At 34.7% G+C, this 18,866-nt stretch overlaps 1 protein-coding gene across 2 annotated transcripts in view; it reads right to left on the bottom strand.

Moving 5' to 3' along the window:
- Positions 1–18,866, bottom strand: part of GPSM2 (G protein signaling modulator 2) — a 47,230-nt gene that overhangs the window by 8,255 nt on the left and 20,109 nt on the right. For both annotated transcript variants that reach the window (XM_046645424.1, XM_046645425.1), the window contains 7 exons: positions 18,663–18,778; positions 15,891–16,046; positions 14,865–14,973; positions 13,853–13,982; positions 6,406–6,476; positions 3,440–3,616; positions 484–643 (listed from right to left, as the gene is read on the bottom strand). In XM_046645424.1, coding sequence (XP_046501380.1) covers positions 484–643; positions 3,440–3,616; positions 6,406–6,476; positions 13,853–13,982; positions 14,865–14,973; positions 15,891–16,046; positions 18,663–18,778 — 919 coding nt within the window. The remainder of the gene's footprint in view (positions 1–483; positions 644–3,439; positions 3,617–6,405; positions 6,477–13,852; positions 13,983–14,864; positions 14,974–15,890; positions 16,047–18,662; positions 18,779–18,866) is intronic.

The raw sequence follows: 18,866 nt of genomic DNA, 5'->3' as shown, positions 1-18,866 counted from the left end.
TCTGCTAGAGGAAATCTTCTGCTAGGTGAAATAGAAACATTTAAGTAACTATTTTACATCTAAGGCTCAGGCAAGCCTTAGCTTCAGCCTTAACTGTAACTTCCTCTTTAGTCTGTCTTGGCTTTTCTTTTTTAATCCAGGTATGAAACTTTTGCATTTTACATACAGATATAAAGCATAGATAACTATAATTTTTTCCTCATTATTTTTATTTTTTAAAGTTAGATTTTATCCCAAGCCCAAAGAAACTAGGAAGGCAGTGTGATACAATCAATAGAAAGTGCAATGGACTAGAAATACAGACAAACTTAGGGGAACTGAAATGAAACCTTGTTTTGAACTGTACGAATACCTGCATTTCAGATATACCTGGATTCAGGCTGACTTATCATACCTCCTATGATGAGAACTAAATTCTCAGAAATAAATCACAAGACTATCAAAGGGAACTATTAAATTGGAGGAGAAGCCTAGATAACTCACTTTTTAGCATCATTCTAGGGGGAGTGGAAGCAGCTGCAGTTGAGGCTGGTCCACAGTTCTTTTCTTGTAAGCAGCACCTCTGATCATCCATCCGACTGCTTTGAAATCGGCTTAATAAATCAAAGAACCCTTCATCTGCAATAGTATCTGCACTGATTTTCTGAAATATTAAGAGAAAATCTAAATATTCCAGCAGCATTTCTAGATCATCAGTGGAACAATATCATGATATACTCCAGTGCAAAAGCTAAAGGATGAAGATTAAAAATAAAAACTGAGGGCTGGCCTCGTGGCCAAGTGGTTAAGTTTGCACACTCCACTTCAGCGACCGAGGGTTTCACTGGTTTGGATCCTGGGCGTGGACATGGCACCACTCGTCAAGCCATGCTGAGGTGGCATCCCACATGCCACAACCAGAAGGACCCACAACCAAAAATACACAACTATGTACTTGGGGGCTTTGGGGAGAAAGAAAAATTTTAAAAAAATAATAATAAAAAAATAATTTTTTTAAAAAGTTGATATGTTTTAAAAAATAAAAATTGACCAAAAGAATACAAGATGGCAACATTGGTAATAAAAACTTATTTTAATACAACTAATAAAAAGCATTTCTAGTTATTTTAGTTTTTAATCCTTGTATTTCTAAGGCTAAAGAAATGTACCTCAGACTCAGGGGAACTGCTTCAGATGCTGAATGAATTATGCAAGTGTTAGTGATGCAGGCATGTACCCCAGGCTCAAAGTGCAGTTCTTAGATTCCACGACAGAATTTAAGTAAACTAATCTAAGAACCGATAAACTAAATAAGAAAGCATGTGTATTTTCCCAGCATAGTGATTTCCAAGGTATTTTATTATATTTAAAGGTTGGAAGATCCTGAAAAAAATATAAACTTCAAATAAGTGAATATTTGGGGCAGAGGGTAACCTGCCACACTTTATTTGGAAGGCTTCAAAACTAAGATGATGAATGCAATGTTTAATAAAAGTAATTACTGTATTTTTCATAATGATAGAGGTACATATACACAAAATGTTATGGGCCTTGGGAGAAGGGCATAACTAATTCTTAGGGGAAATAAGGGAAACTACGTGATAGTTGAGTCGGCTCCTGAAGAATGAATAAGCACTGCAGGATAGAGATGTTTCATATTGATTAATACGCAATCCCAAAGGTTTGTGGGATTCAGGGGACACTGAACTGAAGGGGAGGGGTGGGGAAGAGGAGGGGAAGGAGCAGACAAAACAAGGGGCTTTGTAAGACATACTAACAAGCTAAAACTTCATCCTATGTGAAATAAGAGGAGCACTAATAAAACAGTCCATTGTAAGCAGTTTTGTACAGAAGCAGAACTGGCCCCTCCAGTGAGCTGCAGGGGTTAATAATGCAGGGAGAGAGATCAGTTCAGGTGCCTATTCCAGAAATCTGGTTAAGAGATGAAGCAGGACACAGAACTAAGACACAGTAGCAGAAATTTAAAAGGTGGGGTGGGGTGCAGATCTGGGGGACACAGGGATTGAGTGGATGTGGTCAGTGAAGGAGAGGGAGTCTAGAGTGACACCCAGGCTCCTGGCTTGGGGACAGAGTACATGGCATCCCTTTAACTGAGATAAGGAAACAGGAGGGGTTGAGAGAGTACAGTTTTTAACATGTTAAGTTTGAGGTTTGGGAATGATAAGTATGTACGTAAGCTACAGTCAAATGCATCTAACAAAAATCTAACAAAAAGACTTTTTCCTAGGGGCAAAAAAAGCCTATAATTAAAAATTCTGAATGGCAAAACACAGTAAGGCTCCAGAAATATGGACATTTTCAGTTGGGCTAAGTGGGCTTAGTTAAAACCTCAAACCTTGAACAAAGGTGTGCCTTCCAGTTCTGCTCTGGATCTACAAAAATACTCCTGAGCCATTTTTATATAGCCCATAATGTTTCCTTTTGTTAGTCATACTTGCGTAAGAAATGTGTGTAAAAAAAACTACTGATAAAAGTCAAGGCAAAGGACATTACAAGGGTGCAGATATAGATGGAATGATGACAAGAGGGCCAACAGAAATCTCTGTTAAAAAAAATAAAAGACAATTTTTTCAAAGGCTCTCATTGCTTGAAAAATGGACTTGATAATTTGAAGTATCTTTTTTGCAATTTATTTTGATCCTTTTATCAGAGTGTAGGGTAGCTAGATTAGAGATACTCCTGATACTTATCAGTAAACCCTTGGTATTTTTTTATTTCTAAGTATTTTAAGTTTTATTTAATAACCTGATTCTTGCATTCATTTTTCATCAAAATAGTTTTTAACTCTATTATGTTCAATAATATAAATAGAAGTTGATCCTAGCAGAAACTCTTCATTTTACATTAGTATTTAAAGATCCTTGAGCTGGCCCCGTGGCCGAGTGGTTAAGTTTGCGTGCTCTGCTTCGGCAGCCCAGGGTTTCGCCGGTTCTGATCCTGGGCGCGGACATGGCACCGCTCGTCAAGCCATGCTGGGGCAGCATCCCACATGCCACAAATGGAAGGACCCACAACTAAAAATACACAACTATGTACCGGGGGGCTTTGGGGAGAAAAAGGAAAACTAAAGTCTTTAAAAAAAAAATCCTTGAACATCTGAATTTAGTTTGTTCTGACTGCTAAGCTGAATGGAGGACAGTCTTAATGGAAGACACTGCAGTGAAATAAAAGGTAGTATTTTTGGCAAAAAAGTAACTTGAAACACCAAGAAATAATTACTATCCAAAGCAGTGTAGCAACTTATTTATGAATGGAGTAATTACAGTTTCTAGCTTTGAGGAAGATAGAAAAGATAGGGAAATATGGAAGACCTCTTTAGATACCAAAGATATTTTATATTAAATGTCTAATATAAATTACCGAAAATTCAGTATGAATACAAGAAAACTAAAATGTAAGTACTCAAAACATGATACTCAAAAACTTATTTTAAACATACCCTCTGAGAACTTGGAATTCGGTGATCAACAGAATTACTGGCATCTTGGAGAACTTTAGCGGAGGAATTAGTTTTGTATTTTTTCCCCTTCCATCTGTTGACAAAGAGCAGCTTTGCAGAAGGTTTGGCAATAAGAGGTTTTTGTTTAGCTAGAATTTCACTGTTCCAGTTCTGTACCTACAAAATTATAAACATAAATAGAAAGCAGGATATGAAAAAAAAGAACACCAAAGCTCTCTCTGGTTTCCCATAATCTTAACTGGACACCTGCAGTCATTTGGTATGGGGGGTGGGGGTGCGAGGGGGGGGCGAGTGCTTTAGATCTCTTAAATTCCCTTTTGCCAGTATATCACTTATTTTCAACAGCTTGTACTGAATGTATATTGTGGATTTCTCATTATCAAAACATTAAAATGGTGGGTTCTAAGAACATAAAATAAGAAAGTTTGCCAAAATCCCATAAAAATAAAATTTGAATGGTCAGAAAAGGAGCCAAAGTTTTATTCTGGATGTGAGTTACTTAAAAATCTACTACAACTGGAAATTTTGGATGTATGTAGAATTTTTAACCATAATTAACATCTACAACTGATATAGCGGTAGTAATTTTTTGTCGATGACACTGTATTGTTTTCACTAACTAACAGTACTAAATTCTCAACAGGTAAAACATCTAATCAGCAATTTACACAGGTCTAGATCTGGTTTAAATATACACAACACCTGTAAATAAGAGACTCAAAATAAGAAATATTTATTGAGTGCAAAGGAAAAATATACAGAACGTACAAGAGCTATGTGACATCTGCAACTTTAACATTCAGTCTTAAGTGTTTGCAATTAACTCTAAAGGTCCATGTTATGTAGTAACTGATCATTTGATGAGGCACATACGGTCAAATGCACCGATTTTAAGTGTGTAGTTGAAAGTTATATAACCTCTTCCCCAATCAAGACAGAACATTTCCATCAACCAGAAATTCCCCCATGAGGCACAAATCAGAATTAACTCCTGCACTGAGGCTAATGTGCCTGGTGAGGCAAGGACCTGATAAGTGCACTGAGCCAGCTCTCTCCTTCACAATGAGCTTGATTTTTCTTTCTCTATTCCTTTTCTCATATACGTTATATAAGGGGAAATTATTTACTAGAGTGGAATTCTTCAGGGTCTACTGATTCTAGAAAAAGTAAATGGCCCTTGATGTTAGAACATAAAACCGCATTTAAATCCCATGTGAAAATGTGAAAAATTTTAAATGTTTCCTCTACAGTTATCTGGACTTCTCAGCAAAAACACTGAAGAATACCGAGTGGAACAGTGTCTTCAAAATTATGAAGGAAAATTATTTCCAACCAATAATTCTATAGTCAGCAAAATTACCAATCAAATGTGAGAGTAGGAAATGGCATTTTCAGACATCCAAGGTCTCAAAAGTTTCCTCCAACTGTACTCTTTCCCAAGAAGCATCTTAAGCGAGAAGTCTCCCTTTTTCTTTATATATACTTCTTACTTTGTTACGAGGAATGAATGATGAATTCTTTGACAACTTTATTATGAGGAAAAGAAACCAACACAAAGAACTAATTCCACTCAAACATATTTTAAATTAAAGCTAAAACTTCCTCATCATTCGGCCCTTGGAAGATGACAGGGTTGAACGTGGTCAGTTCTTACGGGATTCCCCGCTAGTACCACTCGGGAGGCAGGCACAAGGTAGAACATTAATTTTGCTATTTGGTAGTAGGTTCCTACAAGAAGGAGGAAAGGAGACATCAACTGACTTAAAAGTTTTTGTGTTCTAGTGTTTTCTTAAAAAATAATTTGTAGATTTAACAGATCTGAGAATCACTCAGAAGGTAAGAGTTGGATATTTTGGGAAAATCACCACATCCTTCATAAGTTAACCAGAGTTTTTAAGCAACACGTCATTGTTTGGAATAAAAAAATAGTGGATATAAGTTCAAATCAATTAGATGTTAGTCTTGTGAAGAGTATTCACACAAAAAATGTCAATATTCCAAAGTTATATGGCTATTATTATAACAATAGGGTGGCAGGATAAACATGGAAAGATGTTCTTGATATATTACTACATGTTATAAAATGGTATCTATAATATGATTAATATTCATATGGAAATGCAAGATGAATAAATACCAAAATATTAATTGTAGTTACCATTGGGAGGTGGGGTTACTGGTAATTTTAATTTCCTTGTTGGAATTTTCTGAAGTTGTTATAATGAACATATTTTATAGAAAGTATTTTAAAAAATACACCAACAAGAGTGTACTTAAACAATGTAAAATTAAGTTAAATGAAAGTGGAAGAAAGCAGCCTATATAAAGCCTATAAAAGCTTTCAATAACCTTTTTCCAATTCTAAAGTCCCTACTCTGTTACTTAAAAGAAAACAACAAAAAGCCTAGAGAAGATGCATCTTGAATAAGAAGTTATTAGTTAAAAAAGTGCTTTTCAAAAACGCAGCTAGAAAACCTAGCTTGATCATAAATATCACTAATCTTGCCAATAACATTGCTGTTGTTTAGTTGGAAAAAAAAAAACCTCCTGACTCTTTTTTGATTTTCCTGGTCTTCTTTTAATTAAAAAAAAAGTAATACATGTACACTGTAAAATATTCAAACAGTTCAAACTGGTATATAAAGTAAGTATTTCTCCCAACTTGTACACCCAGTCCTTTTCCCAGAGGCAGTCATGGTTAGCAAGTTTCTCACACATTCTTCCAGAAATATTTTATGCATCTACAAAGGATATACATGCATAAACAGATAGCAGTATACTGTACACCTTTCGCACTGTGCTTTTTTCTGATTCTTTTTAAAGGAAAAATTTCAAGTGACATTCATATAGGACAAGTCTTATTTAAACTATTTCATTTAAGTTAAAAGTTACCAAAATTTTCTATTATAACAGTTCAAGAAATTTAAAACACAAAAACTGCCAACCTTTTCTGGTGTTAACTTCATAAGTTCCATATTTTCCATACTGTGTCGGCGTCCAAACTTAGGGCGTGCACCTTAGTAAAAAAAATTGATTCAAATAAACCAGGGAGCACTTAAGACTACAAATTCAGCATCACTACATTATTCAATTTTAAAGTCTGTTACATAAACGCATATGGGAGGAGAAACGTACAAACACGTGTTCTTTTAACTATAATAATTTTCAATACCAACTACATAAAAATAGACGATACACTCCCTCTAAAATGGTTTGATGTAAGGAAGTTACATTTTGGTTGGAAACTAACTTTGATTACTAACATTACCCCTTAATTTAGAAAAGGCATTTTATAATAACTAGTTTTATACTATCCACACAGTCTCTTAAAAAAAAAAAACCCAAACAAACTGTACAGTGGTTTAAGTAAGTAAAAACATAAGGAAAAGGATTTAGGCCTTCTATTTTGAGATAATCAAAATAACATTCCCAGTACTATATTGTTACTCTTTTCTGAGTTATCCATTTCCATTTTAAGATCTCATTAGATGACAGACTTACTGCCAGTTGGGAAACAAGTTAAATAAAAAGGTTCTCAAAAAATTTTTTCAATAAAGTTATCAGTAAATATAGAGAATTTTCATATCCATTCAATCTTTCAAAGATTAAGCAATATTTTAAAAGGCATAATATAAGTAATACAAGATACCTAATACCCAGCTTAAGAAATAAACCATTACCAACACACTAACTGCCCCCATAACTTGCCTCTTCCTCCCTGTAGTTTATATTTTCATTACACATGTAGATGTCTCTAAGCAATACAGCTTATATATAAGATTATATAAAACGGTCTCATTCTGTATATATCCTCCAACTTGCTTACTTTGAGCAACCCTACATTTGTGAGATTCATCCAAGTTGACATGTGTAGCTTAATTTTCATGACCAATTTAGGACTAAGAAATTATTTATCCATTCTATTGGAGACAGATATTTAGGTTGCTCCCAATTTTTTGTTATTATAAGCAATACTACTACAGTAATTCCTGCAAATGTCTCTTAGTGTACATAAGCGAGCGCTTCTTCAACTTTGGGTATCAGAGGTATATAACCGGGAGTGGAGGTGCTGGATCATATGGTTGGTACATCTTCGATTTTACCAGAACGTTGCCAGACTGCTCTTTAGAATATATCAATTTCTATTCCCATCGACACTGCAGAAGAGTTTCCAATACCCACATCGTTTCAATGCTGATATTATCAGACCTTTTAATTTTCGTCTACCTCACAGGTTTTCAATATTACCTCACTGTGGTTTTCCCTGATTAAATGAGTTCAGTATCTTTTCATATATTTATGAGCTATTTGTATTTCTTCTGTTCATTGTTTTGTGTATTTTTTAGTTAGGTTATTTGTCTTGTTTTTAATTCATAGGAGTTCTAATACATTGAGGATACAAGTCCTTTTTTAATCATAAGTCTGGCAAATGTCTTCTCAGTCTGTTTTCTCTCTTTATGGTTTCTTTCAGTGATATGAAGCTCTTAGTTTCAATGTCAATCTTGTCCTTAATGGTTTTGTTTTTGTGTCTTAAGAAATCCTTCCCCTCTCTGATACCATGAAGATATTCTCCTTTATTTTCAGAGGTAGGACAGCACACTGACTAAGCATGGACTACTCTAAAATTAGACCACTCACTCAATTGTGATATGACCTCGGGCAATTACCTCTCTGTGATTCAGTTCTCTCATCTGTAAAGAACAATACCTATTTCATATTGTATGATGATAAATGCATCATTATCTCTACAAGGGTCAATTAAGCATTAGCCAGCATCACCACTATTATTGCTTTAAATCTGTCATATTTAAATCCTTAATCCACCAAGAATTTATTTTGTGAGATATTAGTTTTCATATATGCAAGGAATTAAAATATAGGCTCTATATTCCATTCCACTGGTCTATTCCAGTAGCACACCATCTTAATTACTGTAGCTTTGTAACCTTTCTATCTGTATAGAAAGCCCATGTCATTTCTTGTTTTTCATCCAGATTGTTTTGGCTTTGAGTTCTCAGACCATTTTTCTTTCATGTACATTCATGAATGACCTCATCAAGTTCCACAAAAGAACTGTTGCGATTTGCTTGGCAGTGCATTGAATTTATATCAATTTGGGGAGAATTGACATCCTTTATAATATTTAGTTTTCCATACTTCAAAATATCTGGTTTTCTGATACGAGCAAGTACTGAGAGAAATATGTTAAAATTTCCCATTATGATTCTGGATTTTCCCATTTCTCCTTTTAGTTTGGTCAGTTTTACTTTATGTACATTGAAGCTTTGTTATTAGGCTTAGTAGGCACATACAAATTTAAGGCTTTTATCTTCCTAATGATTTATTAACCATTGTGAAGTGACCACCATCATTTCTAAAAAGATCTTTTGCTAAAAAGGTCTGAGAACTCAAAGCCAAAACAATCTGGATTAAAGTACATTTTATTTGCTATTAATACTGCTATACCAGCTTCCTTTTGATTAATTTTTCCATGGAATAGCTTTTTCTATCCTTTTACTTTCAGGCTTAATACATCCTAACATTTTAGATACTTCTTTTGTATTTAGTTGGATTTTATTCTTTTTCCAATCTGATACTCCTGTTCATTAAATGGAACATGTACATTTAATAGGGTTACTGATATATTTGGGTATTTGGACTATTTCCTCCTTGGTGAATTACATTAATTGATTTTCTAATGTTCAATCCACTTGAATTCCTGCTTATTTAAATAAATTGCTAGATTTGGTTTGCTAATATTTTTAGAATTTTTGCATCTATGTTCATGAGTAAAGACTTGCATGTAATTTACCTTTCTTGTATTGTTCTTGTCTAGTTTGGATATAAAAGATTATACTGCTCTCAAAAAGACTGATGAAGCGTTCCCACTTTTCCAGTTATCTATAAAATTTTGTGGAAGGCTGGAATCAATTTTCTTGAACGTCTAGTAGATCTCACTTGTAAAACCATGTTGGCCAGGTATTTTCTTAGTGGGAAGATTTTAAATTACTAATCAAATTTCTTTATGGTTTTAGGCATAAGGACGCCATTTACATTACATTCTACCATTAGATTTTTCTAGATTCAGTTTTAAGTTGTTTTTCTAGAAACTGTCCATTTCACCTAGGCTTTCAAATATTTTGTCATAAAACTATTCAGGATAATCCCTTACCTTTTTAATCTCTGTTGCATCTATAGCATAGCCCTCTCTCTCTCTTTTCTTGAATAATCTTGCTGTAGACTTGTTAGTCTTTCTAAAGAACCAAATCTGGGGTTTTTAAAATTCTTTCTATTGAATTGTCATTTAATTTCAGTTATTATTTCTTTAAGTTTATTTTTTGTTTTGTCTTTTACTTTTTAAAACTTGAAATATTTAGCTCAATTTTCAGCCTTTTTCCTTTTTAAATATCACACAATGTAAAATTTGCTGTCAGAACCAATGTAAGTCATATCCCACAAATTATAATTCAGTCCTAAGTTATTTTTGAATTTAAGATTTCTTCTTCAACCCATAAGTTACTTAGAGTGTGTTTTTAAGTTTTTAAGTGAATATGTTTTATACATTATCTTCTTGTTAATTTCTAACTTAACTGTACTATGCTCAGGGCATGAAATCTATGTGACACATATTCTTTCAAATTTGTTGAGATTTGCTTTATTGACTTAGCATGTGGTCAAATTTTTGGAAATGTTTCATGAATGATTTAAAAGAATGTAAACTGATCAATTTCTAGGTGCAGTATTCTATATATCCATTAAATCAGTGGTTTTCACTTTTTAACTATGACCCATATTAAGAAATACATTTTGCACTGCAACCTGGAACACACATACACAAATGTATAACAAAATCTTCACACAACAGTCCTTGCTCTTATCATGTATGATACCTTGGTTATATGTGTGTGAGTGGGTGTGGATGTATTAATGCTAGTTGCAACCCGACATTGATTTTACAACTCAGTTTGAAAAATACTGCACTAGATCAAGCCTATTAATTGTGCTTGTCAAATCCTCTATATTATTACTGATATCTGACTCCTGATTGATTTTTACCTATCAATTATTGAGAGGCAGGTTAAAATCACATTAAGACATAAATAAGATACAGATCCTGAAGCCAGATCAACTAGGTTTAACTCCCATTTCTATACTTACATAGGTAACCCTGGGAAATTTATTTAACCTCCCCTGCTTCCATTTCCCCATGTGTGAATTAAGGATAATAGAAACTTACCTCCTAGAGTTGTTATGCTTAAATGAGTTAAAACAGGTAAAGCACTTAAATCAGTGCCTGGCACATAGTAGGCACTCAATAAATGTTAGCTGTTATTACTTTTTCTCAAATCTGCCTGATCACTTTTGTTCTTCCTTTATTTCAATCCTGTTATTTCTGTAAACATTTAACCATAGTCATTTTATATTCTGTATCTGATCATTCCAGTATCTGAAGATCTTGGCGATCTAATTTTGCTGTTTGTTCTCTTACTCATGCTGGCTTGTTTCTCTATGTGTTTGATATTTTGTTGTTGTTGTGAGCCTTTATAGATCTGGATCAAGGATGCTTTCCTCCAAAACATATGTGATCTCACTTCTGCTAAGTCCCTAGGAGCATTTCTAACCCAAAAGCACTTTAATGGATTGGGGTTTTACACTGAGTACATAGAATAAATCAAATTCCAAACCAGCATGTAGGCAGGCTTATGAATTCAGATTCTTAGGGAAGATTCCTTTTACTCTACGCTGAGCCAAGACCAGAAATACACAAATTTCCCTTGCAGTTCCTTTAGCCAGCAGACTTTTCCTAGCACTGAGGATACAGCAATGAACAAAAGGGACCAAAAAATACCTGTTTTCATGGAGCCAAAATGAGCAAGGGGAGAGTGGTAGGAAATGATGCTGAAGAAGCAAGCTGGGTCCAGATTACAAAAGGCCTTTTAAGCACAGTAAGGACTGAGGATTTGGTGCTAGGTGTGATGGAAAGTCACTGGAAGGTTTTGAACAGAGGAATGACATGACATGAGTTACTTTTTTTTTTTTTTTTTTTGGTGAGGAAGATTTGCCCTGAGCTAACATCTGTGCCAATCTTCCTCTGTTTTGTATGTGGGATGCTGCCACAGCATGGCTTGATGAGCAGTGTGTAGGTCTACACCTGGGATCTGAACCCACAAACCCTGGGGCACTGAAGTGCCCCATGTGAACTTAACCACTATGCCACCAGGCCACCCCATGATTTACATTTTAAAAGAGCACTCTGGCTGCTGTTTGGAAAAGTCAGTGTGAGGGGTCAAGAATGGAAGCAAGGGAAACAGATGGTAGGCTAGTACTCTACTGGGAGATGCTGGCAGCTTCTACTAAGATTGTTGCAGCATATGTTCTAAGTGAGATTAGGGATATACTTTGAAGGTAGGGTTTCTGATAGGTTGGATGTAGGAGTGAGTGGAAGAAAGGGAACAAGGACGACCCCTAGGTTTTTGGCCTGAACACTTGGGTGAATGGTGGTACCATATCCTGAGATGGGGCCGACTGGAGGAAGAACATGTTTAGGGAAAAAAAATAAGAGGTCCTGTTTGGACATGTTGACTTTTAGATGCCAATTAGATGTTCAAATGTAAATGTTAAATAGATGAATCTCAAACTCAAGAGAGAAATTATGACCGGAAATGTCAATCTGAAAATCCTCAGTATATAGATGATATAAAAGCCAACCAATGGAATGGTATCATCTAGAGTTGTTCTGTCCGATACAGTGGCCACTAGCCACCATGTGGCTTTTAAACTGTTAATTAATTAAAGTTAAATAATATTAAAATTTCATTTCCTCTTTTGCATTAGCCACATTTCAAATGCTCAACAGCCACATATGACTAGAGGCTATTATATTGAACAGCACAGCCATAGAACATTTCCATTTTCACAGAAAGTTCTATTAGAAGCACTGAGGGTAGGATAAGAGGAAAAAGGATAAAATCAGAAAAGGGCTAGATGGATGAAAAATAGGGAGGAAGAGAGGGAAGGGGCAACGGGAAGGGGAGAAGAGGTCCAAGAACTGAACTCTGGGCAGTACAAATTTCAAGGATGGAAAGATGAGGAGAGGAGAGAGTAATGAAGACTGAAAGTGGCCAGTGAGGGGGAGGCAAATCAGAAAAGGAGGGTAATTCTGGAGGCCAAATGAAGAAAGTATTCTGAGGAGGGAATGATCAGCTGTAAGGAATATTGCTAAGAAATCAAGCAAGCCGACATCTGAAAACTGATTAATGTGTTTGGTAAAATGGAGGTCCTCTCTGGTAACCTTGAAGAAGTTTCAATGTCCTGATGGGACCAAAGCCCGAGTGGAGTGGGTTGAGGAGAGAATGGGAGGTGAGGAAGTAAAGACAATGAACATTGATATTATCTTCAAGTTTTATTATAAAGGGGAACAAAGGAATAGGTTGATAGCTAGAGGTGTCCACAAGGACAAGTGATAGCTTGTTAAAATATGAGAGTTATTTATAACCTATTTGAAAATTAAACACAGGAAAACTTTTTAGCTCATTGTTCAACTGCAAAGCACACAGTCACAATTTATTACACCACTCGTACTTCAGAATTTTTCACTAAATGTTCTTTCAAAGTCTTAATCAGATAACTAGCCACTAACTTATTTTCCTTCTTCCTTTTCTTTATATGGGTTGAGAAAAGGAAATTGGAAAGGTAAAAGCCAGATTTTTCACTGACTTTCAAAACATATGTCTGTGTCAGTATTTTTTTTAGACTGAGAACTTAAGCGTAGGCCAGATCGTTAAAACGGATCTCACAGAGTCATGCAGATGATATTCAAAAATTGAAAATTCTAATCATGTCCCTTTTTATTTCTTTAATCAAAAGTAGGGTTATTTTTTCCATTTAGAAACAGAGACATTATAGCACATTTTTCCCTGTAGCAGTATCAAACTGAATCAGCACCTAAAGAAAATTTCCTAAGTTTTCTGAATTAAAAAAAGAAAACAATCCTAAGAGATTTCACCTCAGAAATGAAATGGGGAAAAAAGAGCTAAGCAAAAATCAAATATGGGAAAACATTTGAAATAAAAAGGATAAACAAAACAATAAAATGTTTTAATTTTAGCATCTTCACATTTATAAATTTTAAGGTGAGCCTTCAAACACAGAATTTAAATATATTTTTACAAAAGAAAATAATTATACCCTTACCATTCCTAAGTTCATGAGAAAAGCTATAAAACACCGTATTCTATATTGATAAATTAATAGGACTGTGGTAAAGCAAAAACGTAAAAAAAGTTGAGTTTCCTGTGTTATATATTCTCTCTGGATATGGTAAACGTGATCGGTAATTTAAATGTAAATCGTGAAGATAAAGAAATTAGGTTTTGAAGACCTATTACTTACCATGCAAACTGTTATCAATTTCAATATTTTCAGACATTATTGAATTATTTGTGCTGTAACTCAGACCAAGAACCATCTGAAGATCTGAGAGATTCAGTCGTGCTGTTAGCTCACCACTTCTATCCCCAACCTACAACCACAAGCATTTATATTTTAGAGTAGTATTTAAAGACAAAGAATGGTGAAGATTAGTTGACAATGTTGTGAACCTAAAACTGGAATAAAATAGAGAAATGAAAATGGTTATAATAGAATTATGAGACTATGAATGAAATGGGTTTTTTCACTAATAGTTTTTTTTAAAGAAAAAAGAAAAGGGAAGTTTCTAAAATATGGCAATAGGACAGCTAATTGTAGTCTATCAGTTCTTTAGTTCTCTAAATATTCGATTGCTCTTAATTGCTATGATCATATTAAATGATAATGCAGATTATTCTGTGATGTGTTAACTTGGATCACGTGAATAAAATTGTCTTAGAATATTTTATTTTCATTCTGTAGTAACAGTTAACATTTATTTATTAAACCAGAACTAGACATTATACTAGGTACTTTTACATACATTGTCTCTAATCCTTATAATGATTTATAAGGTAGATATTATTATTATTACTATTATCCGTAAATGGGAATAAGAAAAATGAGGCTCAGAAAAGGTTTCTAAGCTCAAATAGGCAGCAAGTGGCAGAACTTGATTCTAGAAACCATGTTTTTCCTCCCATACCATGCTACTTTTCCGTGGAGAGAGGAGATATGGTGGAGGCATATTTTAGTAATCCTTCCATGCCCCCATGCCCGGCCTTACCCTCCTGTCCTCCTACATCAAGGCCAGTGCAACCATATCTCTGATCTGTATCTCAGAATGCTTTGTGCAGTTCTTATGCCAAGAGAACAACGTATAATTAAATTTATTACTCAGCAATATAAGAGCGATCTAGAGAAATAACAGGGCTTTCCTCCCTGCTGATTTGTGAGTCACAATAGCCCACAGAGCAATTTTTTAGTTTCATACCTCTCTTGAAATTTCCAAGTGCTTTTCAGCAAAATGCATGGCTTGATCATGATTTCCTAGAGCTGTGTATGCATTTCCTAAGCTCCAACATGCTCTTCCTTCACCAATTCTACAAAATAATTCAAAACTAACATGCAGTTATCTGAAAGGACGTCTGTGTGTGGACTAAAAGCTACCCAGCAAAAGTTAAGATATAAACAATGCTTTGGATTTATTTGGTCTTTCTATCATAATAATAGAGACATATTAGAATACCCAGATAATACTGAACTCAGAGACAAGTATTAAAATGGAAAACATCCTTTAAAAATATGCAATGTATTATAAAATAAGCAAATCTCAGGGATTTGGTCTTGTAGTTCAACTACCCCATTTTCTTTCTATGACCAGCCCTACCAGGTAATCATTTGGTCCATGTTTGAACACCTCCAGAGACAGAGAACTCACTGCCTCTTGAGGTAGCATACTTCATTTTGAACAATTGTATACAGAAGTTCTTCTTCAAACTGAGGAAAAATCTCTCGTTCTAAAGCACAGATATGCTGTTTTTTTCATACAGTTAAAAACCACTAGCCGTTAACATGTGAAAGTCAGAAGATTTTTATATAAAACTCAGGACTCCAGCTTCTCTTGAAAAAAGAGGAGGATCTGGACATAACGGACCCTCATTCCTGTCTGGCAACAATTAGCTGGAGTTGCGTAGCAGCTGCCCCGTTTATATTGGGCCTTATCTCTAAGTTTCCCACACTAATCTAATCAGGAGGACCTGTGTTGGCAACTGTTTGTGACCTAGTTACTGATCTTGGTTCAACTATATGGAAGGAGTCTAATCCTCTAACACAAGATAACCTTTCAAACAATAATATACAGAGGATGTCACTGAAACAGAGGAAATTCCTTAAAAAGGAATTAAAAAGAAAACAAAGGAAACAAACAAACCAAAAAGAAACTTAAAGGGAAAATTCTTAGCATTAAACAATGCATCTATATTTTACCATAACTATAGTAAAAAGGTGTACAGCTTACCTATCATTTAGCTCTTGAGCAATTGCTAAGTGCTTCAGATGATAATCAATGGCCTTTTCGTAGTCCTGAAGTAAAGTATATGTGTTTCCAAGACTGTAGCAAGACTGTGCCTCTACAGCCCTGTCTTTAAGCTGTCGAGCCAACAGTAGTGTCTTTCTAAAAGAAGAAATTAATTCTTACATAATGGTCATTTTAATTTTTGGCTATAATAATCAAAAATTAAAACTCTCAGTTTTCCTCCTGCCTTTAAAGTAAACCTGTTTTAGAGCTTAATATGCCATACTTTATTACGTTTAGACAAAATGAAAAGATGTCTTTGAAAACACAAAAAGCAAATTCCACTTTTAGAATAAATTTGAAAGTCCTACTTATTCTCCAGAGAAAAGGAGTACTGACACATGAGATTGAGTGCCTTTAAAGATTAACATAGTTATTTTTAACATTAAAAAAAACTTTCCCTGTTGCAGTGGCAATAACTTAAACTAAGAGACTTTTATCCACATAACCTCTTTTCAATCATAGTGTTGCCTTTACATTTGTCAAAATTTAAAATACTTAGTTAAAATTCTTATACGAAAGGCCATTAGTTACTGATTTATGAAAAATATTAAATACTACATTTAAACATTAACCGAATTCTACCTAACCCATATGGAATCGTCAATGAGAAGCCAGTGTAGCAGTTAAGAGCATGGACCCCAGAGCTAGACTGTCTGGGTTCAAATCCCAACTTTGCCAGTTACTAGCTCTGTGATTGGAGCAAGTCACTCAACCTCTCTATGCACTAGTTTCCTCATATGTAAAATACTTCACAGGGTTTTGTGAGAATTAAATGAATTAGTATACATAAAGTGCTTAGAATAGCATCTTGCTCACAGATGCTAATAAATGTTAACACTGTTTTGTTATTATTATCAGTGCTTAAACCTACAGATGCTTTGGGATCCAATAATTTAAATGACTCCTTATAACTTCTGCCAAATAGTATAAATACTTCATATCATTTATAACTATATGAAAAATAAGTATATGATAATGCGATATTTTTTTTTAAGAAAACAAACCTGAAATTATATATTTAACGATGATACCTTCAAAGCTGTCACCATGGGAGGCTACACACTTATTCTAACATTGCCTTTGGAATTGCCTTCAGCTCCTCTGGTGTGACCCTTTCTGGCACACCATTATTCTTTGAAGGTATGGTTAATTTGTAAATGGTCAGAAGTCTTTCTGGAACCACATTCAATTATTAAAGGAGGTTTACCAAACTACTGCTTTCTATCCTGTAGGGTACAGATCTATAATGTTGATAGCCTTCTTGAGTGGCCCTGAAAACAGTTCTGAAGCAGAGTTCTACTATATATATATATATATTTTTTTTTTTTTGAGGAAGATTGTCGCTAAGCTAACATCTGTGCCAATCTTCCTCTACCTTGTATATGGGATGCTGCCACAGCATGGTTTAATGAGCGGTGTGTAGGTCTGCACCAGGGATCCAAACTGGCAACCCCAGGCTGCCAAAGCAGAGCACATGGAATTACCCACTACACCCCCAGGCTGGCCATGTAAAATATTTTTAACCAAAATTTTTGGAAGGCGGGGGTTAAGTTTCATTACTTTATACTCATTCTTTTTTTAGCCAAATAGACACCATCCACTTGATTACAGAACTTTTCAGTATTTTATACAAGTACACCATTTATCAATTAAGACTTTTCTGTCTTTTGGCTTTAAAATATAAGAAACTTTTATATTTAAAATCAAAATATATACTCCTTATATAATGATGTATTTTATTTGGGAGGATATTTCATACCTAACTAATCAACCAACAAATATTAACCATCAGTCAATGTTTAAAATAGGGTGGGATGACATTCTAGTTTTTCAGATGTACTTAAAGCAATTTTACCTTTTTTTTCAGGTGACAAACTATCTAGAACTTTCTCACACTGGCTTCTTTAATGATAAAATACAAATCAATCACTGTGTCTCTGGTTCAGTCAAACTGGCTTCTACCTAAGGTCCATATGGGCCTTCAATCCCGATAATTAGGGAAAGCTCCAAACAATTTAGAAAGCACAGACTAGGGAACCTGAAGCAGTCTAAACTTTGCTATCATCTATGCTTCAAGTCTACTGATAGGTTAAGAAGACCCTGCCACAGAAGACGCTGGGATTGCCCGCTCCTCAGGTAAATGAATGAGGCCTCAGTTTACAGTGAGGATCAAAGATGGGCAGAGAGGGTGGGAGGAGAACTGCTCAACACGAGGGTGCGACGGTGGGGAAAAAAATTCAGTGATCACTGGTGGAAACTAGGGCATATTTTTGTTACCAGGCTTTCTTATGGCCTCCCTGCAAACCCATAATTGAGTGGAAAAAAGGCGTATAAATATACACACCACACATGCTAAACAAATTTAAAAGTTAAGAATTTCATTTAAAACAATTAGTTTTAAAGATAAAAACTAATAAAAATATAAAGGGGTCATACTGTTGCTATTAAATCTTAGGTACAATAATATTTACTGAGCACTATGTGCCAGGACTGTGCTAAGTAAGTGCTTAATATATTCTTTCTTTCAATCCTCAACAATCCCAAAAGCAAGGTATTGATATCTTCCATTACAGATGAGGAAACTGAGGCTTAGACACCCAAGGTCCTGCTGCTAGTATGCAGCAAAAAGCAGGGTTTAAACCCAAAGCCTATGATTTAATAGGATTGCAAAGCTACTCATTTTACATTTATCTACAGAAATATTAGACTAACTTGTAGTATTCAGAGGCAGTTTCAAATTCACCAAGAAATATATATGCATTTCCCAGGTTGCTATACGCTCTTCTTTCAGCTGCTTTATCTCCAAATTCTTTTGCAATAAGGAGACGCTGAAACAGAAAATTTTAATTAGATATAGCTATAATGTAAAAAAAAAAAAACCTAAAGAATAATCTAATCATTGTTCAAGCACTCATG

This window comes from Equus quagga, chromosome 18 (genome assembly GCF_021613505.1).
Source record: "Equus quagga isolate Etosha38 chromosome 18, UCLA_HA_Equagga_1.0, whole genome shotgun sequence".
Classification (NCBI taxonomy): Eukaryota; Metazoa; Chordata; class Mammalia; order Perissodactyla; family Equidae; genus Equus; species Equus quagga.
The sequence above is the reverse complement of the archived record's forward strand: the minus strand, read 5'-3'. Positions and strand labels throughout refer to the sequence as shown.